We start from the raw sequence: 24,682 nt of genomic DNA on the forward strand, positions 1-24,682 counted from the left end.
ATTTCTATTGACAGATGACGGACCTAAGTGGGGACTTGCTTTTTTGTGGATTGAGTTGAAGCTTTTATTGGGAACATTTTACATAACACTTTGAATCACATTTATCCTGCGCTCTATGTTGAGCTCTTACATCGGGATTTCCATCTACTTCTTTGAATGACGTAATTCAGATGACACGGTCGACGGGTCCATTCACTATAGTGAGGCAGTAGAGTTGCTCTGGACTTCAACTTGCCTTTGTTCAGTGGGGTCCTTATTTTCAGAGGTGCATAAAACTGTGGCCGACTTTTATGCATGTGTAAAAAGACGGACAGCACCGGATCATAGGCCAGATGGTGTCCACAGTGTCCCCATCTGCCTCACTACAGGGAATTTTCCGTCAGGGTTCCATCTGAATCACAGATTCCAAAGATTTACGTGGAAACCTTGTTGTAAGGCTATGTGCACACAGTGCGCTTTTTATACGTTTTTGATGTGGCAATTCCGTGCAGAATTGGCCTCAAAAACGCATTGCAATCCGTACCCCATGATTTCCTATAAGATTTAGGCAGATCTGTACACATGATCAGGATTTTCCTGACTGAATTTCATGTACGGAAAAAGAAGCAACATGTCCATTCTTTTTGCATTTTTGCCTGCGTTCTTCCTGTACAATGCATTGGAAAAAACGCATTGGCAAATCCGCAGGCAAAAACACACAAAAAACGCATGTGAAAGCAAAAAATAGCATGAAAAACGTGTGGCATTTCTGCAGCGTTTTATGCTGCCAAAAGATGCAGAAACGCTGCAGAAATTTCTGCAAGCAATTCCTGATTGTCAGGGTTCCATCTGAATCACATATTCCAAAGATTTACGTGGAAACCTTGCTGTAAGGCTATGTGCACACAATGCGCTTTTTATGCGTTTTTGATGTGGCAATTCCGTGCAGAATTGGCCTAAAAAATGCATTGCCATACTTACCCCATGATTTTGTATAAGATTCAGGCAGATCTCTACACATGATCAGGATTTTTCCTGACTGAATTTCATGTACGGAAAAAGAAGTAACATGTCCATTCTTTTTGCCTGCATTTTTCCTGTACAGTGCATTGGAAAAAACGCATTGGCAAATCCGCAGGCAAAAATGCACAAAAAACGCATGTAAAAGCAAAAAAAGCATCAAAAACTTGTGGCATTTCTGCAGTGTTTTATGCTGCCAAAAGATGCAGAACCTTACAAAAACGCTGCAGAAATTTATGCAAGCAATTCCTGATCGTGCGCACATAACCTAATTGCTCACCAGCTAATTGCAGGATAAATGTGGGCCGAGCCTTACTGCGGTCTTTGGAAGGCAGAATGAACAAATCAACAGCAGGTCAAGAATTTGTTCTATTTATTTTCTATGCGATTTTTCATGTGGCATGAGTGATTACTAGATGACTTTATTTTTCAGATCAGCGTGATTGCAGCGATACCAGATTTATATTGTTTTTCTTTGTTTGGTTGCGATCACACACTAAAAAATGCTTTTTTTTATAAAAAAAAGTTTTTACATCGCCATATTGTGAAAACTATATATTTTTTGCGGGATGAGTTGACATTTTTATTGGTACCATTTTTGAGCACGTTACATTTTTTGATTGTTCTCTGTTCCGATTTTTGGGAGGCAGAATTAACAAAAACCAGCAATTCAGGATTTTTTTTCTAGACAATAAAAACTATTTTTTATAAAAAATAACTATTTTTGCATCATTATATTCTGAGAGCTATAGCTTTTTTATTCCTCCATTGTTGGAGTTGTATGGCAGCTTGTGTTTTGCGAGACACAATGTCGTTTTCAGTTATACCATTTTTATTTAAATTCGTCTTTTTGATTGCGTTTTATTCCTATTTTTGTTTGGCGATATGATGAAAAAGTATCGTTTTTTGCCAGGATTTTTTAATTATTTTTTTTTATGTTTACTGAATGGGTTAACTAGTGTGACAATTTTATAGGTGAGGTTGTTCCAGACGATGCCAAATATGCGTACTTTTTTTTGTTTATTTTTGTTTAAAAAAAAACATTCCAGAAAAACAGCCCTATCAGCACCAAGGTTGCAAGATGCCACAAACCCCCATGATAAAGGTTTGGTCAGCACAGGTGCAAAATACTGGTGGAGACAGACACTCACAAACCTACCAGTTCATGGAAGGGGTGGCTGCCTAGTAAAAATGCACACAAATGAGGCTTGCATAAGACGCCAGTCACACAGATATATGTAATGCACAGTGTCTGGCTTACAGCCTATTAATGATGCCCATGCTATTAGGTCAGGCAGGTTGTCCAGCACTATATGAGCACTATATGAGTGCACCCCACAAGGACAGATATATGTATTTATTGCATAATCTTTTTTTTCATATTTTTTTATTCTTTATTTTGTGACTTTTAAAAAATAGTTTTACAATTTTTTAAAACTTTTTTTTATCCACTATTTTACTTAGTCCCTTTTATGGGACTTTAACTTTGATGACTCTGATTACTGGTATAATGCATTGCAATGCACCAGCATTAACTGGTCATTTGACCTCGAGGTGCTATGAAAGGCAGCTGGCGATGATGTCGCGGGGTGCCTTTCGAATGGGAAAGGGGGCCTACTCCTTCTTCAAGCTTTTTAAATGCTCGCTATTGATCGCATCATTTAGAGGGTTAAACAGCCATGGGCGGTGTGGACACCGCCATTGGATGTGACAGCCGGGACTCGATTATGACTAAAGCCAAGCTCTTTGTGGCAATCTTGGCTTGTCTGTGCGGACACTGCTCCTGTGCCTGCATGATCACCAGGACTTACTGGTATGTCCACTTCTAGGAGTGCACTAAAAAATAGGACGTACATGTACGTCCAATATTGGTAAGAGGTTAATTCACAGCTCCCCAAAAGAATGAAATAAAAAGTGATAAAAAAGTAATATGTACCTCAATATATTTATAGAATAAAAAGCTACAACTCATATTACAAAACGATGCCTCATATTGCTCTGTCAAATGAAAATTGACAATTATGGCTTTTAGAATATGGCCACTCAAATAATTTTTGAATGTTTATTTATTATGGAAAAATAGTAAATCGTAAAAAAAAATTACATAAATATGGTATCATCTAAATCATACTAACCTACAGAATGTTTTTGTTGTACAGTGAGTGTTGCAAAATGCAAAAAGCGTGAACACAATGGCTGAATTGGTGTAAAAATAAAATTAAAACTTACAGAAAATCAAGAAAAAAGTTGAAATCCAAACACTGCAGTCATTAAGGGGATAATATCATACATAATAGAGTGGCTAACTTGTTTGCACTGCTATGACAGGAGCCATAATGACTTTTACAAATTTATACTACTGTAAGTTTTGCAGATTAAAACTGTAAATAAAAGAATAAAATGATAAAAAATACTACCCAAGTACTTTTTGTTTGCCCAGGAAGGAGATGTTTTAAAATCAAAAGGTCCAAGTTCATCAAAACTATCCAATCTGTATATCAGAAGAAAAAATCAATTTATAGAAATATGCAGATTTAAGTACATTTGCTTTTATATTATATTTTCATAACAATTGTTTCTTGAAAATGATTACATTTTAAAATGACTGGATTTATGCATTAACATTATATTCAATTGATATTACAGAGGCATTAACAGGATTTTAAAAGAATAAGGGGCATAAGTCCCAAAGCATATCCCTTCCAAGACCCAAACACACAAAAAAGATATACCTATATAGTTATCAAATAATACAACTATACTGGCACCAAATATAACTACCATACTGTGAAGGAAAAATGTATAATCAATAAGGGAAATAATAACAGCAGTAGAGTTACATTTAGTTGACAAAGGGGTGAAACTGGATATACCAGTATTGTAAGATCAAAGGGGCTTATTTCCTGTTTCTGTATAGGGAGACACAGGATATTTGAAATGCTACAACTTGGCCCTATTATCCTCTGACCAACGAACTGTGTTGTTGGAACTATAAAACAAATGCTCAAGATGCTGAAGGAGACTGAAGGGACAGACTAGGAATGTTACCTCTCTCATCTCCTACTTGCATACCAAGAGGTACCTCAGGCTTCAACAGGATGCTCCCCCTTTGAACTTGTTTATGGGAGAAAGGTCAAGGGGCCTTGTGATTTAATTAAGAACTGTTGGGAGGGTGACCCTAAAACTCCAGAAGTCTCTGTGGTGGAATTTGTACTGAGACTCTGGGAGAGAATGCAGAAATGGAGCGACCTGGCTCATGAGAATGTGACCCAGGCCCAAATGAACCATAATGTTCGGGTGTTGGTTCCCATGTTGCAGAACAAATTACAGGCTACATCAAGAGAATGCCAAGAGTGTGCAAAGCAGTCATCAAAGCAAAAGGTGGCTACTTTGAAGAACCTAGAATATAAGACATATTTTCAGTTGTTTCACACTTTTTTGTTAAGTATATAATTCCACATGTGTTAATTCATAGTTTTGATGCCTTCAGTGTGAATGTGCAATTTTGAAAGTCCTGAAAATACAGAAAAATCTTTAAATGAGAAGGTGTGTCCAAACTTTTGGTCTGTACTATAACTCAAACTCCCATGCACATTCAAAAGGGGAAGATGTGAAGGAAAATATATAATCAATAAGGGAAATCATAACAGCAGTAGTTACATTTAGTTGACAAAAGGGTGAAACTGGATATACCAGTATTGTAAGCACAAAGGGGCTTTTGCTAGAGGTATCAAATTAATCATCTTAGCTCCTGAACCATGAGCTTCAAAGGGGTTAGCAAATGGTCTGTAATAGGCAGAATATTTCCTATTATTTGTATAGGGAGACATAGGATATTTGAAATGCCACAACTTGGCTCATTGGCCATTTACATACAGTATCTTTTAAATAGACAAATCCAGGTCATCTTGGAAATATGAGTCTGTGGTCAAGGCTATAAAAAGCTAGGTTACACAAAGAGAAGTGTTCACATGTGGTGGCAGCTTAAAGGCTGATGTGCTCCATTATTCACTCTCCTTGCCTCAAGAAAACATGATAACTGCAGATGGAAACGTTTAGGTATCTCTGTTATTTCTCCCTTTTTATTTTATAACTGTTTTGCATATTTGTGTATCAATGTATTATTACCTTTTTATATATTTATTGTAAGCACTGTATATTTTTAATATTAAACCTTAAAACCTTTAATAAGTTGATCCTTGTTTGGTCTAAAGAATCTCTAGCCTTTAAGAGAGTATGTGACCTTTTGATTGTCTGACAGTAACATAAATTTCAGGGACTCATCAGCCCGTTTGTTTGATGAGTGAAGGCTGCATAAGTAATTGGGGTATGCTGAATGTTTCTGGGTGTGATTTATGCTCACTTTACAGCCTAAAACAGAGATTGAGTGCTGGATGGAGTGAGAGAAGATACATTAACCCATGCAGGGGCACTCCACGTCACATGCTGATAAGTGTGTACGTGACACATAAAATGGTTAAATATTACTTCCATACTGTTCTTAACCAAAGTGCACAAAGCCCAATATGACCAATTATACTACTATACAATTCCCAAATAATACCATAGCACTATGAACGCTATTATTGCTACTACATAGTAACTAAATCATATTACCATTCAACTACTAAATAAAATCCACTGTACAGAGACCAGTATTAACTACAAACAGCGATTATTTCACAGTACATGTTAATTCTACACAGGCACTCTGCAGATTATATCAGTAATTACAGTAATATTTATTGCCGTCTTTTCTGATTGAGTAACTGGGATATATTTCCCAAGCTCCACAATTCTGTTGTATTTTGCCCAAAACATCTGTCTTTCATCATTTGCACCATATTTAATATGTGTTTTGCACACTTTTTGGGCACTGTCCATGGCCTCACTGAAAGGTTCCTGGTATACTGTGTGACACCGAGTGCAAAAAAGATGTGACAAAATTTTGGAACAAATTTTTGACACAAAGTAAGCCAATTAACATATGGTGTAAACTTAGGCTAGATGGCCCAAACATACAGAAAATTTATCACACAACATGAGCCACTATGATAAACGGGCGTGTTTTTAAGGGAAACTGTCAGCTGATCTGGTTTGGGCAGCATGAATCAGACAGTATCTGTGTCATTGCAGCCTTGTATGTTTTACTCCAAAACAGTGTGTTGTTTCAGAGAAAGCCAGCCAAGGACTATACAGTACGTCTCGGATAATTAGTCCTAGTCAGGTCGCCGGCAGCTTTTTCCTGTCCAACTTCCCTAGACTGACAAATTTCTTTATATACATACAAATCAAGATGTGTGTGTTAGTCATGGGGAGCGGGATGGGGAGAAACCACCAGCGGCCTGTCTCCAACAATTCATCCAACATGTAGCCCCTGATTCATCAAAGTGAAAAGTTTTGGAAGTCACAAAAATATTATGATCACTGAGTTGCCCAAACATTTTAAGACTTATGTTGCTTTCATGCCAGTCTAGGCCAAGTCCGCCAAAATGAGTTGAGCTGGGGTGGGACAGGACAGGGCAGAACAGAAACATCACCTTCTCGTCAAATTCATGACAAGCTGCACCATGTCTTATTTCTCCAGTCCCTGGCACGTCTCACTCTAACATGCACCTCATCAAGACTGCTGTGAATAACGCTGGTCTTGATAAACCAAGGTTTTAGTACATGACCAGCTTTGTGGAGTATGTTTTCTTTAAAACACTGCTACATTTTATAGTAAAACATGCATGTCTGCAATAATGCAGGCTGTGTCTGATTGATGCTGCAAGAGGTTTGTGCAGCATGAATCAGGTGACAGGTTCCCTTTAAGACTGTCTGGTCTAAGAATCAGTATTGATGAATATTCCCCACTATCTTTTGACTTTCCTTTCTGGCTGACATACAATGAAGAATTCTTCTAGCAATAATTGGAATTTTTTGCCTTTGATGCCATAATTTTACAAAATCTCCCTACATTTTGCAAACCTGCAAAATTTCTCCATCCTGCAGATTTCCCTATTTTGTGCCTATTGCTGCATTATTTATTAGCATTTTTGCACTTGCTGTGTTGCATTGTATTTCAGAAATAATTATGTAATAACCATAATCACTCCCGAAAATAGAGTCACTCAGACTGCTCTACGTAAAACCACAATGCAAGCTACAAAATGCCTAGGGAAAGTTAACGCCAAACAAGCATTAGTGTAACCCTAGACAGTAAAATACCCCATTTTATGCACCACAAAGTAACGTTAATGATGATTTTTTTTTAGTGCCCACAAACAGCAATAGTGCCCCTTAGGCCAAACACAGTACTAGTGCTCCTTGTAATGCCCCACAAAGTAATAATGCCTACTTTTGTGTCCCCAAAGTAGTAATTTGTTTCCTTTTCTGCTCTCACATAGTAAGAGTGGGTACCGTTTTGTCTTCTAGAAAGTAATGATGCCCCATTTGTGCTCAACACCATAAAAATGTTCATCTTTATGCACTATGCAAAGTAACAATAATGCTCTTAATCCCTACAAAGTAATATTGAGACCCCTTCTGGCCTGTAAAGTAAGTGGCACATGTGGCATTAGGGGTGTATACACACATCCCTGTGTAGTTTTGGTGTGCTGCCTGATTTTATTATCGGGGAGCACACAGACATAAGGGAAGGAGAGGAGGTGACTGCAGAAGAAGAAGATAAGACAGTGCTGCCTACCCATCTGAGGGAGGATTGAAGCTGCAGCGTGGTCAGGTCAGAGAGGAGGGGGGGAACAATGGAGTGAAAGAAGGTTGAGGATATGTGAGCTGCTGTACCGTGTAGTAGGCAGGAGAAAAACATAAAGTCTCTCCTGACCACAGGGCACAATGATTAAAACCTATTGCAAAGGGTCTAAATGCCTAGTGACAACCCTGATACATGGTAATGGTAATTAGCTATGCCATCATAATATAATGTCTATTCAATGATTTTTGTTATTTATTTGTAACACAATGTTCACTGAATACAGATTTTCTTTTCACTCATCTTTTTTAATAAAGGAAGGCAAAGGCATCAACATATCCTTAAACAACCTTTTTAATGAGTCTAATTGTGTTTGCTTTTTATTTTTCCAAGTTAACAGATTTACACATTTTTGCCAATTAGGCTTTGTACCAATATCACTCTATAAACCAAGTATCATCTTTAAAAATATTAAGGATACATTTAAAAATAATGAAAATTAACATATGTTTTTATAATTCCAAATCTGACAATATTTAGCAATGGATATAGTAGATAGTAGCTTAGATATTCAGTGAACTCTTGAGAGCATACTGACACCCTGACAATGTAACACAGGGGTCCCCAACCTGTAGCTTGAGAGCCACATGTAGCTCGCGGTCCAATGAATTGTGGCTCGCGAATCATTGGCTCTAAGGGTTTAGATGGCACGAGCTGCTGAGCTCAGTGATTGGTCGCAGCACTGTCAACATTAAATCACAGTTGCAGCCAAACAACAGAGATCAGAAGAGCCACGGAGACACAGCACTGTGCCCGGGAGGGTTAGTAAAGTAATTGGCATATGGCCAATAGTTTATTGAAAAGAGAAAACCCCTTTAAGTACTGTGAATGTGCTGCAGAGTACAACTTTGATGTCATGCTTATTAGTCTTCCTAAACATAACCGCTTTATCTGGGACTACAAAACTCATAGCCAACCCTTAGGATATGCCCTTGCGGCCTTACATTCTACATTTGTATTCTATATTCAAATCCAGGTCTCCTAAATTATTTTCATATTAATAGACTTTGGACGCAGATTAATAGACATTAGACACAGAATTTTGCACTTATTTTTAGGATATGCAGTACTGTATATGGGTACAAGATATAGTTTGAAAATTATGATGGATGATATTGTGGAGGTCATGAATAGTTTAGGTCATGATCTACAATTTTCAGAAAACATTTTGTGAATTAAACTCATTATCTTAATTAATCAAAGATTATATCAGCATAATGTCACACATGAATGAATAATTTATTATCTGTGAACTCAGACCAAACTCATCCACATTTACTAATTACATTTCATAACCTACTGTGTGTGTGGCATTTGGAGAAAAAGCTTTATGTGCAAAACGCCATTTCAACAAAATGCATGCTGCTAAATGGATCTCCAGCCAGACTGATAAAAAGACTGATAAAAAGAGTGCCTGCATTATGCCTGAATTTGATTTCATATTTTGACTTCTCTTGCCTTTTTTCTTTCTTTTTCCTTCCTCCTCTTTGAGTTCTTTTTCTAAAGAACCAATTTTCTAGAGGATCAAGATTGTGTTTAATTTCCTGAAACTCGCAGTTTCATGCGATTGAAAACATTTTAATTTTCAATTTTGCAAAAAAACAAACTTGCCTGTCACCATTTCCCACTCTGCGGAAGCATCAGAGAGCAGGCAGATGTCGATGTCGCACTTGTCAATTGGAAGCTCTTATGGTCAGTGGAGTCCTCTCTTTTTCACCTCTAAAGTGTAAGCTCTTATGATTAGCGTAGTGCCCTCTCACCTGTAAATTATAAGCTCCTTTTGTTAGCGGGGTCCTCTCATTCTCATCCTTAAATTATAAGCTCCTTTGGTCAGCTAGGTTTTCTCTCTTCTCAATTACCATATAATGTACTGAAATATGGAGAAAAATGTCCAAGTGTGCCAAAATTGTGAAAAAAACAAAATACCCTCAATGTTTTTTAGGTTTTCTTTTTACGGCATTCATTGGGTAGTAAAAATAACCTGGAAGATGACTTTCCGGTTCAGTATGATTATTGCAATACCAAACTTGTTCAGCTTTTTGCTAGTTTAATAATGAAAAAAATCGTACATTTATAAAAAAAAGCTTTGTTTGCGATGCCTTTTTCTGAAACCTAGGACCTCTTTATTAGTCCATTCATGGAGCTTGTTTTTTGCACTATGAGCTGACATATTTTTAATTGATATCACCTTGGAGTATATATGATGTTTTGATCTGTTTTTATTCTATTTTTGGACTGGAAATTATGGATAATTATTTTTTTTCTTTTTGGAATTTAACGTATGGTTTGAATAATTTTAAATATATATTTTTTAGAATTTTTTTTAATCGAAGAATAATGTCTCATACTTGTAATATATTTTATAAAGCATACCTCACAAATTTCAACCAGCTATATTTGTGCTAGAGCAAAATTCAAGTGATGTATCTGAAGACATATAATAACAGAATAAAAGTACAATAGTGAAATAGTAAGGTTCAATGACAAAATGAGATCACTTGTTGAGAGATACCAATATAGTTAGTGGCAAGACTGCAAGATAACATTATGGTAATACAGTACATTCAACCCGTAACTAATTGTCAATCTAGTTGGAAAAGTGTGAGGGTTACAGTTATGTGCAAAATAATAGTCTAACATCACTAATGTGTTTAATTTGTGTTTTTGGCAGAATAGATCAAGCAACATGTGGAAAAAATTCATGATAAGGTGTAGACGAGTAACGGGCAACCAACAGAATAAACGGTAATGACGTGCATGCTGTTGAGTGGGTGTAATTGACTCATTTAATGAAAGGGGGAGTTCAAATAAATAGCAGTATGGAGTTCAATTAGTAAGGTCATTCATTCTGTGAAGAAACAGGTGTCAATTTGTGAAGAAACAGGTGTCAATTATGGCCTTTATTTAAAGGAGGGTAGCATATGTTATACCTGCTGGTTTTAGCCCTTGCTTAGTGAGTAAAATGGGTCGTTCCAGATATTATACCAAAGGAGTAAACTTAGATCAGGAAATTGATTGGAGAGGGGACACAATATAAAGAAGTGCAGAAAATAATTGGCTGGTCAGCTAAAAAGACTTCCATTGCTTTAAAATGACAAACAAAACCCGAAACACATGGTAGGAAAAGAAATACTACCATCCGCATAGATCATAGAATCACAAGAATAGCAAAGAAGCATCCAATGATCAGCTTCAGGGAGATCAAAGATCTCCAGTTACTAGTGGGTCCTGCAACCATCAGAAGACGCCAAACTATTTGCAAGAAACCCTCGTAAACTACCATTGCTGAAAAAAAGACGTGTTAAAAAGGTTACAGTTTGCCAAAAAATTCATTTACTGGCCTAAACAGAAATGGTGCAACATTCTATGGACAGATGAAAGCAAGATTGTTCTAATTGGGTCTAAAGGCCATAGAGAGTTTGTGAGATGACCCATAAATACTTAATTCAAGCCACAATACACTGTGAAGTCTGTATCAAAATACGGGAAGAGGTCATGTTGCCTTATGATGAATAAATGCCCTTGAAATGTGTGTTTCAGCAGGACAATGACTACAAACACACAAGCAAGTGGGCAACATCCACAATCCCCACTCCACAAACTTGCACACCCTCGCATAAATCTCAAACACCTTGACCTACACTCACTCTCTGGATCCCTTCTCCCTCTCACAGGCATAAGTTCATTACAAGATGCAGATGCTGCTGCCACTTTTTATAACACCACAACAGCTGCAGCTCTCAATTCGGTCGCCCCCCCCTCACACACACCACAGCTCGCCCACTCAACAGGCAACCCTGGCACACCAACCTGACTAAAGAACTGCAAAGGGCCTCCAGGGTTGCTGAGCGGAAATGGAAAAGATCCTACTCCAGCGAGCATTTCATCGCATTCAAACAGTCCCTCACTACTTTCAAGTCCACACTTAATGCAGCAAAACAAACCTACTTCTCATCTCTCATATCCTCCCTGTCTTACAACCCTAAACAGCTATTCAACACTTTCAATTCTCTCCTCCGTCCTCCAGCACCTCCTCCCTCTCCTCTCATCTCAGTCGAAGACTTTGCCTCATTCTTCAAGCAGAAGATTGACACCATCAGACAAAGCTTTTGCCATAAGTCCCCAGAGTCCCTCCTCATATCTACTCAACCCTCCTCCTCCAAAGCCAACTTCTCCACCATTACGGAAGATCAACTTTCCTCTTTACTCTCCAAATCACACCTCACAACCTGCGAACTTGACCCAATCCCGTCCCACCTCATCCTTAACACACAGTCTTCATCCCAACCCTAACCCACCTTTTCAACCTGTCACTAACAACTGGTGTCTTCCCCTCATGCTTCAAACATGCCTCGATCACACCCATCCTCAAAAAGCCATCCCTTGACCCATCCTCTCTGTCTAGCTATCGCCCCATATCACTTCTGCATTACGCCTCAAAACTACTGAAACAGCAGACACTGCTACTAGGCACAAAGTATTTCCTGGGCTAGATGCAGTTAAAAATTTGTAATTAGATACTCTCGTTGGATGCTGAGAAAGCATTCCATAGAGTCTCCTGGCACGCCATATATGATTCTCTTAAAAAGCTTGGGGTAGGGGTCTAGGGGACCCTTTTATAGCCAAAATCACGGCCCTGTATCGCAATACGTCACCTAGGCTGAAGATAAATGGAACTGTAGCACCCTGAGGGCTCGGTTGCAACAGAGGTATTGCACCTCACCCAGAGGTGTGATATCTCACTCTCAGGTAAGGATGTAGTGTGGATCAGGACCCGACACCTGCATGCATTACACCACATTGCCGTGGGGCAGGGCGACCAATATGCCCCTGAGATGGGCACGACAGTCCCTGTCCCTGGCTGGAGTGGGGGGAGGGAACACTGAGGAAGGGGAACCCTGTAGTGCAGGAGCAGGGAGGAAGCAGTTCCTGGGTGCATTGAGAAGGGAGTATAAAAGGTGGGCACCATCTTAGTTCAGTGCAGAGAAGTCTGAGCAGAAGTGGCAGGGAGCAGGGGCTCTGCATGAGCTCTGCTCCGGAGGCGGTCCTAGTAACAGAGGCCCAGGCCTGGAAGAGGGAGAAGGAAGGAAGAGGAGCAGAGAAGGCTCCAGGAACGAGGAACGAAAGGATCCCAGGGGTGCGGACGGGCGAGTCGCCACCGCACGCCCGAATCCACTTGCGTGGAGGGGTCAGGCCAAAGGGGGAGACCGGTCCCCGAAACTAGTGCAGGCAGGAAACGACCCTCAGCAAGAAACAGGAGGCTGTGACATTTTATGTGGTGCAGCCCCTCGCTACACCTGCTAGGAAGGCACCACATAGGGTCAGGGAAACTGGCTCCAAGTTTACCAAGAGGAGGCCCGAGGCAGCCGGACAGAAGGGTTGGTAAGAAAGGCCAGACAAAGGACACACAAAGGGGGTCCTGTGAAGCGCTCCAAAGTTATCTGGGAGTTGTCTGAGCCCCTCACCTGGTGAGCACAGTACGACGTGGGCAGCCATTACCTGCAGACGTGGTCTGGATAATAAGAACTGTGAGTAAAGGCCCTGGACTGCATCACTGACTCCGTGTCGTTACTGCTGCTGCCCTGCACCATCACCCCCATCCTCCGCATACACTGCCCTGAGGCTATACTCCTCCCGTGGGGAGTTATGCTACACTCTGCTGCACCCACAACACCAGCCTCAGCGGTCTGCCCTGGAGCGGCGGTTCACTCTGACCGCAATCCACGGGTGGCGTAGTCGGACATTTAAACATCAAAACCACATAAATAGTTCCGCCACTGGTTTGACCACCCTGAGCCACGGAACTGGGTCGCCGCCACGGAGACTACAACCACCAGCATCCACCAAAAAGGGTCCGGCTCCGGGTGTCCCAAGGCCCAGGGGGCGCGTCAGAACATTTTCATCACCTTTCACAATCACCAATGGGACAAGGCAGGGATGTTCTCTGTCCCCTCTCTTATACATCCTAGTGACGGAGCACCTGCTCTCATCAATTCGCCATAACCCCAATATTAGGTGGATTGAGGTGGGAGGCACCGAGTACAAGTGCTCTCTATTTGCTGATGATGTCCTAGTATATATCACTCAATCACATATATCCATCCATGCTGTTAGGGCTGAAATAGATCACTTTGTTACATGGTCAAATTTTAAAATCAATGCAGCGAAGTCTGAGGCCCTCGATGTCTCCCTCCCCAAATCCATATAGGATTCCATCCAGTCCAACTTTCCCTTTGCCTGGCCCTCACAGGGTATCAAATACTTAGGAATTCCTATTCATAGAGACCTCTCCCATCTATGTTATCTTAATTTTGGGCCCTTTATTGAACAACTCCATACAGACCACGGTTGGCAAGTTAGAACTGTAAGATTCACTACGTGAACCACTGGTGTTTTGTGGAAAAGCACATGTACACTGTGTTCCAAATTATTATGCAAAAAGTGTTTAGGAGTGATAAGGGAAGAATTTGTTTGTTTGTCAGTTAAACTCATTGATGGTGATGTGTGTCAGGGCTCTTTATATCACTGTAAGCAATTGCAGACACCTGTGCTAATTAGTTTGGCAGGTGTGTCCAATGAAAGGCAAGACTACTTAAGAAGGCTGTCTCACATTATTAAGCAGCCTACATTTTCTGCCAAAATGGGAAAGAAAAAGGATGTGTCGGCTGCTGAGAAGCAACAAATTGTGGAGTGTTTAGGTCAAGGCATGACTACAATCAACATTGTGCGATGATCAGGATGAAGTGTCTTGGCAATCAAGAAGTATGTAGCTGATTCACAGTACACACGTGTGCGTGCTGATAAGGGCAAATTGAGGACTCTTTCCTACAGGCAATTACGTCAGTTTGAAAGAGCAGCGGCAAAAAAGCCTTGTCATAGCAGCAGACAAGTTTTTGAAGCTGCTGGTGCCTCCAACGTCCCCCGAACAACAAGATTCAGGGTCCTTCAGAGGTTTGCAGCTGTGCATACGCCATCCTGTCGACCTCCTCTATCCACTTCACACAAGCAGAAACGGCTCCAGTGGGCCAAACATTACATGAAGACTGATTTCAAAACTGTTTTGTTCATGGATGAGTGCCGTGCAGCGCTCGATGGTCCAGATGGATGGAGTGGAGGATGGCTGGTTGATGGACACCCCACGCAAACACGGCTACAGCGCCAACAAGGAGGAGGTGGAGTAATGTTTTGGGCTGGAATCATGGGGAGAGAGATTGTCGGCCCCTTTAGGATCCCTGAAGGCGCTAAAGATGAACTCCATAATGTATGTGGATTTTCTCAAACAGCACTTCCTGCCATGGTTCAAGAAGAAGAACCGTGTATTTCACAGCAAGATCATTTTTCTGCATGATAATGCACCATCTCATGCTGCACATAAAACATCTGCATCTCTGGCTGATATGGGCATAAAAGGGGACAAACTTATGGTGTGACCCCCATGCTCCCCTGACCTCTACCCCATTCAGAACCTTTGGAGCATCATTAAAAGGAGTGTCTATGATGGCGGGAGGCAGTTCACATCTAAGCAACAGCTCTGGGAGGGTATTCTGTCCTCATGCAAAACAATTGAAGCAGAAACCATCCAAAACCTGACAAATTCAATGGACGAGAGAGTTCAGAAGCTCCTTTCGAACAAGGGGTCCTATGTGAAAATGTAACATCACCTAGAATAAAGTTTTGAGTTGAAAACTGTTTGATTTCAGTTTCTAACAACCTGCTAATGCTTATAATTTCAAAAATGACCATTTTTTTGGTCTTTATTAAAATGAAAAGGTTGATCGAAAAGTTTGGGGGATCTAAGAGTGTGGCAACCCAGTAGTCATGATTACTTCGAATTCTGACAATATGAGGGTCATGCTGCAGGTAGTGCAGCAAGAAGGCACTTATGTGTCTTGCGCATCTCGGAGCCCCAAAATTATTTTCCGGGCTAGATGCAGCTAAAAATTATTATTAATTTTAAATCTGGTGAAGCTTTAGTATAGATGGCCTAATAGGATCAGTGCTGCACACTGCTACAAAGCCCAAATTATTTTCCAGTCAAGATACAGATAAACATGATTAGTAATTTTAAATCTGGTGGAGCTTATTATAGATGGCCTAATAGAATCAGTGCTGCACACTGCTACAAAGCCCAAATTATTTTCCAGCCAAGATACAGATAAACATGATTAGTAATTTGAAAGCTTAAAACGGTTGGTAGGGTGATTTTAACCAATCATCAAGCTTTTACTCTCCCCAGGATGACACAGGGGTAGAAAAGTCGTTTCGGATCCATGATTTATTCATCTTTATGAACGTGAGTCTGTCTACATTATCAGTGGAGAGCCGCGTGCGCTTATCTGTCAGCACACCACCAGCAGCGCTGAACACACGTTCAGACAGAACGCTGGCTGCGGGGCATGACAAGATCTCCAAGGCGTAAGTGGCTAGCTCCGGCCATTTATCCAGATTGGAAGCCCAAAAAGAGCAAGGGTCCAGTGACACAGTCATGGCTTCAATGTTTACTTGGAGATACTCCTGTACCATCGTCTCTAGGCGTTGACTATGTGTCAGACTTCTTGTCTCCTGTGGCCTTGCAAAGGATGGGCTAAAAAAGTGGTGAAATGATTCCGCAAAATTGATGTTACCAGCAGATACTGTGGTTCTGTTACGGTTTGAGTGCTGAACACTTGACGGTCCCACGGTTGGCACGTTGGAACTGTGAGATTCACTACGTGCACCACTGGTATTTTGTGGAAAAGCACATGTAAGATTCTGCAACAGTCTCTGCTGATACTCCTGCATGCATGCATCCCTTTCTATGGCAGGAATAATTTCTGCAAATTTACTTTTGTACCGGGGATCTAACAGTGTGGCAACCCAGTAGTCAGGATTATTTCTAATTCTCACAATTCGAGGGTCATGTTGCAGGTAGTGCAGCAAGAAGGCTCTCATGTGTGTTGCGCATCCAGGAGCACCAAGTTCCTGTTGTGTTGGTGGCGAGGTAGCAATCATGCTTCCTTCCTCTGTCCTCTCCCCCCAACCTCGCACAACAGAAATGTGATCAAGGTCTCCCTCATCTGATGAGTCTTCCATCAGTTCGTCCTCCACTTCTTCCTGGGCTCCTGCACCTTCCTCACTAGTTTGGCTGTTACCATGCGCCCTGGTAAAACCATCTCCCCCACCCTCACATGCCTGCCGCCTTGGTGCTGCCGACCGTCTGGGCCTTGCAGATGTTAGCCCTTCCGCATACAACTCCTCCTCCTCTACTTCCTCCACCTCCTCTTGTGCCACCACCTGACTCCGAATTCTGTTTAACATGTGCTCCAGCATGTAAATCACCGGAATAGTCATGCTGATAATGGCATCGTCAGCACTAAACATCTTCGTCGCCATTTCAAAACTGTGCAGAAGGGTGCATAGGTCCCTGATCTGAGACCACTCCTCCAGCGTGATTTGCCCCACCTCTGGATCTCGTTGGCCCAGGCTATACGTCAGAACGTATTGCACCAGGGCTTGTCGGTGCTGCCACAGTTGCTGCAACATGTGCAGAGTTGAATTCCACCGGGTAGGCACATCGCATTTTAGCCGGTGAAGTGGCAGGCCCAACGACTTCTGTAGAGATGTAAGTCGCTGAGCTGCGGGATGCGAACGGCGGAAGTGAGCACACAGCGACCGTGCCCTCTGCAGAAGGCCATCTAGTCTGGGATAGTGGGCTAAAAATTGCTGGACAACCAGGTTCAACACGTGAGCCATACAAGGCACGTGTGTGACATTGCCCCGGCGAAGGGCCGCACCCAGGTTTGCAGCATTGTCGCACACGGCCTTCCCTGGTTTCAGGTCCAGTGGAGACAACCATTCATGAAATTGGTTCTCCAGAGCTGACCACAACTCCTCAGCTGTGTGACTCACATTTCCCAGACATTTCAATGTAAAAACCGCCTGATGACGTTGAGCCCTAATGCCAGCATAGTAAGGAGGTGTGCAGGATCCCTTCTGCGCAGTTAGAAAGCTTGTGGCATGACCAGACAGGCTTTGGGTGCAGGTGGAAGACCGAGAGGAGGTTGAGGAGGCAGAAGCAGTGGAGGAACTTTGACATAAAGAGGATTGACGCACAACTCGTGGGGACGGCAAGACTTGGACAGCAGCCCCTTGTCCTGCTGTCACCATAGTTACCCAGTGCCCAGTCAGCGACATGTAACGCCCCTGTCCATGCCTACTCGTCCAAGTGTCTGTGGTGAAATGCACCCTGTCACACACAGAGTTTCTCAAAGAAGCGGTGATGTTGTGTGCGACATGCTGGTGGAGCGCAGGCACACCTTTCTTTGAGAAGTAGTGCCGACTGGGCATCTGGTACTGGGGCACTGCGACGGACATAAGGTCTCGAAAATCCTCTGTGTCCACCAGGCGGAAAGGCAGCATTTCTGTAGCCAAGAGCTTGCAGATGGTGAAATTCAACCTCTTAGCTTTCTCATGGCTAGGAGGAAATGGTCTTTTACTTGTCCACATCTGAGGGACCGAGGGCTGGCTATTGTGCTTAGACGGGGTTGATAAGGGTGTCCCCGGCAAACTGCCGGTCTGTGAGGAAGATGCAGGCGGACATGTTAGGTTGCCTTGATCCAAAGGTGGTGCTATCGATGTCGGACAGCGCTCAACACCAGCTGGTGTTACCACCTCCAAAGAAAATGATGACCTGCCAATCACGCTGGCTGTTGCGGGTAAAGAGGTGGCAGGTCTCCGCAACAAAACAGGTGTGACTGCTGTCCCCCCAGTCACAGAGGATGAAGAGGCCGCGGATGCACAAGATTTGGCAGACGGTGGTTGGCCCGGCCGGCTAGGCCGCATTGTAGCACACTGAGCTTCCCACTGCAACTTATGCTTCATGTCCATGTGCCGGTTCATGCATGAAGTACTCAAACTATGTATTTTTTGGCCTCTACTTAGCTTTTGCTGACAAATGTTACAGATAACACGAGTTGGGTCATCTTTATCGATCTGAAAAAATGCCCAGGCTATGCAAGGCTTAGCACCCATGCGACCTGAAGAGCCACCACGACTTGTGGTGAGAGGCAGAGTTGTGTTTGAGGATGCAGTTGTTGACGTGCTTCCAGTACTACGTCTCTGTCCAGGAAGGCGCAACCTGACCTCGTCGTCACTAGCATCTTCCTCCACCTCCTCTGCTGACCTCATCTCTTGGCTGACTGTGGGTTGACAGTAAGTGGGATCTCCAACCTCATTAACATCACCCTGTGCGTTATCACACCAGTCGTCCTCAGAGCCAACCTGTTCCTGCCCTGACAAAAAACTAAAGTTGTCGCTCCAATCAGGTATTTGAGTCTTATCATCGTCTTCCTCATTGTCTCCACCAACAGGAGTTACAGTTTGGGAATGAGGGTCTACATTATGGTCAGAACCTTCTGTGTCTGGTCCTGGATCCGACTCATAAAGATTCTGGGCATCAGTGCAGATCATTTCCTCGTCTGGATTCACAGAAGCGCTGGAGTCGACCTCTGATTCCCAGGCTATAGTATGAGTAAACAGCTCTGCAGACTCAACCATCTGTTCTACCTCATACTCAGACGGGCAGCTGGAGATTTGGGAGCTGTGAGGAAGCAAGTGCGATTGGGGTGACACCTTTGAGGACTGGAGTATTTGTGATGTTGAAGTTGATGTGGAGGAGAGCCCACTTAAAGGAGCACTTGATATCCATTGCAGCACTTGCTGTTTTTGTGCCTCATCTGGAATTTGTAGCGATTGGCCTGGCCATAAGAAAGGGATCTTATCACATTGTCCGCTAAAAGAAGTAGACATTTTAGTTTGGCTGGAAGATGGTCTTTCTTCTGCAGATGTTACTGTTGCTTTAACACCTACCCCACGGACACAACCTTTTTTCCCCTTCCCAACACGCCTATTCCCCTTTCCACCAGCAGCAGGCCTTTTTCCACTCATTTTGGTGGTTAACTAATTCACAACTCTGGAGTTGTTTGCACAAAAAAACAATGGATGGGAACCGAGCAGAGCTGAGTGGCCAAACTGTGGTATTAGGCCAAAACTATTGACTGGGTTAGATGCAGAAAAAAATTATATTCAATTTGCAACCTGATGGAGGTCAGTATAGATGGACTAATAGAACAAGTCCCACACACAGCTAGAAGCCCAAATATTTTTTCAGAGGTAGATGCAGAAAATTTTTTTATTCATTTTGCAACCTGATGGAGGTCTGTATAGATGGATTAATAGAACAAGTCCCACACACAGCTACAAGCCCAATATTTTTTCAGAGGTAGATGCAGAAAAAAAATATATTCAGTTTGCAACCTGATGGAGGTCAGTATAGATGGACTAATAGAGAAAGTCCCACACACTGCTAGAAGGCCAAATATTTTTTCAGAGCTAGATGCAGACAAAAAATTCTTTTGAATTTGCAACCTGATGGAGGTCAGTATAGGTGGACTAATAGAACAAGTCCCACACACTGCTAGAAGGCCAAATATTTTTTCAGAGCTAGATGCAGAAAAAAATTATATTCAGTTTGCAACCTGATGGAGGTCTGTATAGATGGATTAATAGAACAAGTCCCACACACAGCTAGAAGCCCAAATATTTTTTCAGAGGTAGATGCAGATAAAAATTATTTTTAATTTGCAACCTGATGGAGGTCAGTATAGATGGACTAATAGAGAAAGTCCCACACACTGCTAGAAGGCCAAATATTTTTTCAGAGCTAGATGCAGATAAAAATTATTTTTAATTTGCAACCTGATGGAGGTCAGTATAGATGGACTAATAGAGAAAGTCCCACACACTGCTAGAAGGCCAAATATTTTTTCAGAGCTAGATGCAGATAAAAATTATATTCAATTTGCAACCTGATCGAGGTCAGTATAGATGGACTAATAGAACAAGTCCCACACACAGCTAGAAGCCCAAATATTTTTTCAGAGGTACTGTAGATGCAGATAAAAATTATTTTTAATTTGCAACCTGATGGAAGTCAGTATAGATGGACTAATACAACAAGTCCCACACACAGCTAGAAGCCCAAATATTTTTTCAGAGGTACTGTAGATGCAGATAAAAATTATTTTTAATTTGCAACCTGATGGAGGTCAGTATAGATGGACTAATAGAGAAAGTCCCACACACTGCTAGAAGGCCAAATATTTTTTCAGAGCTAGATGCAGATAAAAATTATATTCAGTTTGCAACCTGATGGAGGTCAGTATAGATGAACTTATAGAGAAAGTCCCACACACTGCTAGAAGGCCACATATTTTTTCAGAGGTAGATGCAGAAAAAAATATATTCAGTTTGCAACCTGATGGAGGTCAGTATAGATGGACTAATACAACAAGTCCCACACACAGCTAGAAGCCCAATATTTTTTCAGAGCTAGATGCAGAAAAAAATTATATTCAATTTGCAACCTGATGGAGGTCAGTATAGATGGACTAATAGAATGATGCTATGCCCAAAAGATTTTACTTCACTAGGTGCAGTAAAAAAATTGGTATTCTATACACAGGTGGTATATCTTGCAACACAGATAGGCTACTCCACTGACTAACACACTTTGCAATAGGCCAAAAAGGATTAGCTTTGCTAGATTCAGCCAAATGCTGTGAAAAAAACTTGCACAGCACTGGCACAGACCTGCCTGGCAAAAACTGATAGGAACTGATGTAACCTAGTCCTGAAAAGGACTGCAATCACAACTATTCCCTACTCCCAAGCTATCTGTAGATTTGTGCGAAAATTGGCTTGAAATTAACAAGGTATAGCGCACACAGCAACAGCGGTGCCGTCTAACACGCAGCTGCAGCAGTGAGAAAATGGTGGCGACGGGGAAAATGGCTTGGTCTTATAGGGCAAGGACATGTGACATACACTGCCAATGACACATGCCCTTGCTTGTGTGAAAAAAAGCACTTCGCTCCGTGTGTGCGCTGCTGATAGGCTGACAGATTGCACCTCCCCACTGTAAATGCGGGAAAGAGAAAAAAAAAATGGAGATCTTCATTGTTCCTGCAGAGATCCATCCCCTGCCCCTCCCCCCACCCCGCTGTACACTCAAACTGCGTATTAACATTAATTTTCATCATTACTGAGAAAAAATCCAGTTATGATTTTGGTGCACGAACAGTTATCGAACATAACCTCGAACAGCCGAATTTTTCTCAAATTGTTCGTGTTCGCCGAACGGCTCGAACACCGCCCAAAACAGCTCGAATTTGAGATTGGCGAACAGTTCGAGTAGAACAACGCTCATCTCTAGTGTCAAGTGCTAATTGACTCCGTGCTACAAAGATGTAAAGCAGTTATCAGAAATAAAGGTTATACAGCTAAATATTAGTTCAGTGATTAACAGAAAAGAGAAGTCTGTAAACAAATTTCAGTTTATTCTGTAAATATTTGAGTTTGTAAATGAAAATACAGACACTGCTATTCTCTTTTCTACATTTTCAGCTTAAAAATTTATATTTTGTTCATGTTTTAATTTGGAATTTAATGTGCAGTGCTCCCAGTGCCTTGATGTATACAGTATGAAAGTAAACGCTATTATGAGGATTGAGCTTTTTCTCAGTTGTTTTAAACACACTACTAATATTTTTCACATAATTGTATATCTAAGAGGTGTGACAAAGTCACTGGCAAAGTACTAGAGAGGAGATACAGTATGTAGCACTGAGGTTGTTAGCTTCCATAATATAAACCTAAGAAAAATGATCCAGCACACAAAATGCTGAGAAGGGTTAATCAGCCATGTTAAGTGCTAAGATGATTGAACAGCTGTAGAGTGGAAGGAGTCCAGAGGATAAATACCCAGCGTACTAGAGCAGGTGGGAATGGAGGTGCAAGCTCTGGAGCTGTGTTTTCGTGTTAAGGAAAGTTGGACCTTGTGTTGATTGCTCCTGAAGTGGGCGGATTCCCATATCAACAAGGACATTATGTTTTTGTTTTCCTGTTAAGCCGGGAAGGCCATGTTAGTTTTGCTAACTCTGCACTGGTTTTATGCAGTACTCTTAGTAAACCAGTGGAAGACTTAAAGAGACAGTGTTCCTCTATGTGCAACGAGTGAGCCGATCTACCACAGAAGAAAAAGAGGGAGAACGAAGAAGAGATTACAAAAAAAGGTTAAAGAGGGGGAAGGCAAGTAAGTAGGAGAGGAAAGGAAGATAAATTGGAAAAACCTCCTTATACATTCATTAATATTCTGACCTTAGTGATATTTTCTTTGTTCAACTATCTCTGAAAAAGTAGGCCATCCTTAAAGGGAATATGCCACCAGGTTTTTACTACTTCATGTGAGAGCAGCATAATGTAGGAAAAGATACCCTGAATCCAACAATGCATCACTTAGTTTACTGGGTGCAGCAGTTGCAGAGTTCTTAGATGCTGTATGAAGCAGAGATGAGAAAGTTAATCCCACCCACACCAGGTTCTCTATGTATATTGTCTATTGACAGTGAGCTGCTTATCACAGGAGGGGGTGGAGATAGATGACTTGGCATGCTGCAGCTACTCACAGCAATGATAATGTCCAAGGGATAAAACCTTCATTATAACTAAACAACAGCACACAGCCTGATAAGTGACACATCTTATAAGCTCTATCATGATAATCTGCCATTAATGTTTCCATCAGGTAGAGATGGAATATTTCAGCACAGCCCCCAGTATAATGTCCCCAAAAGCCCCTACACAATATGGTTGTCACAGCCCCAAGTATAATGTCCCCCAAAGTACCCTATACAGTATGGTCACCATAGCCCCCAATATAAGGTCACCAACAGCCCCCAATACAACATGGTCACCACAGCCCCTCAACATAACGTCCCCTAAAGCCTCCAATACATTATTGACTTCACAGCCCCCAGCATAATGTCCCCCACAGTCCCCCATATAACATGATGTCCCCACAGCCCCAAATAAAATGTCCCACACAGTCTCCCATAAAATATTATGGCCCCAAAGCGCCCAGTATAATGTCCCCTACATCCTCCAATAAATATGATTTCCCCACAGCCCCAAGTATAATGTCCCCATAGCCCACAGTATGATGTCCCTACAACTCCCAATATAATATCCACCCACAGCCCCCCATTCAGTGGCCAAATAATACAAAAAAATTAAACAAAAAATAATACTCAAATAATCCTCCTTGTCCACTGCAGCCTATGTCTCCTCTTGTATCTTAATTAACACTGGGTGCTGAGTGGCACGGTGTAGTGACTTAAACATGCGAATACAATTGAATTCATGGAGTGAACAATGGCAAGGGTGCTGCTAGAGAGTGGTGAGCAGTATTAGTGACTCACTGACATTGCTCACCTGTGCCTGCGCCCCAGCCATTAGTGTACTGAATGCTGGCACTGGAGAAAGGCCCCGAGTGGCTGCCGACACAGCACTGCCAGTGATTTTTTTTAAAGTGTGCCTCCTCCAGAGAGGCAATGGGTAGCGCCCTGCATGGGTGCCTACCCTGCCTACCCCTCATCCCGGCCCTGCTATACAGTACTATGCATTAGAGCCTTCAATTGGAGATGTAATTGGGAGAATTACTGGAAAAAGTATTCATACCCTATGAACTTTTCCACATATTTTCACATTATGACCACAAACGTAAATGTATTTTATGTGATAAACCAACATGAATTATCAAGTATTTGTTAAGAGTAAAGGAAATGATACATGGTTACCTAATTATTTTAAAAATATAAATCTGACAATTGTGACGTGCATTTTTATTTGGCTCCCTGCACTCTGATACCCCTAAATAAATCCTGAGTTACTTCCAAAAGCCACATAACTAGTAAATTGAGTTCACCTGTGTGTAATTTATTCTCAGTACTACAGCTGTTCTGTGAAGTCCTCAGAGTTTTACTGGAGAAGATTAGGGATCAAACAGCATCATGAAAACCAAGGAATACACCAGACAGGTTAGTGTTAAAGTTA

General features: G+C 41.8%; 1 protein-coding gene across 1 annotated transcript in view; it reads right to left on the reverse strand.

The window, feature by feature from the left end:
* Positions 1–24,682, reverse strand: part of TMEM244 (transmembrane protein 244) — a 72,019-nt gene that overhangs the window by 38,989 nt on the left and 8,348 nt on the right. Inside the window, exon 3 of the mRNA XM_073673208.1 lies at positions 3,417–3,490. Coding sequence (XP_073529309.1) covers positions 3,417–3,490 — 74 coding nt within the window. The remainder of the gene's footprint in view (positions 1–3,416; positions 3,491–24,682) is intronic.

This window comes from Phyllobates terribilis, unplaced genomic scaffold (genome assembly GCF_046119375.1).
Source record: "Phyllobates terribilis strain yellow unplaced genomic scaffold, ASM4611937v1 Scaffold_3__8_contigs__length_932513732, whole genome shotgun sequence".
NCBI lineage: Eukaryota > Metazoa > Chordata > Amphibia > Anura > Dendrobatidae > Phyllobates > Phyllobates terribilis.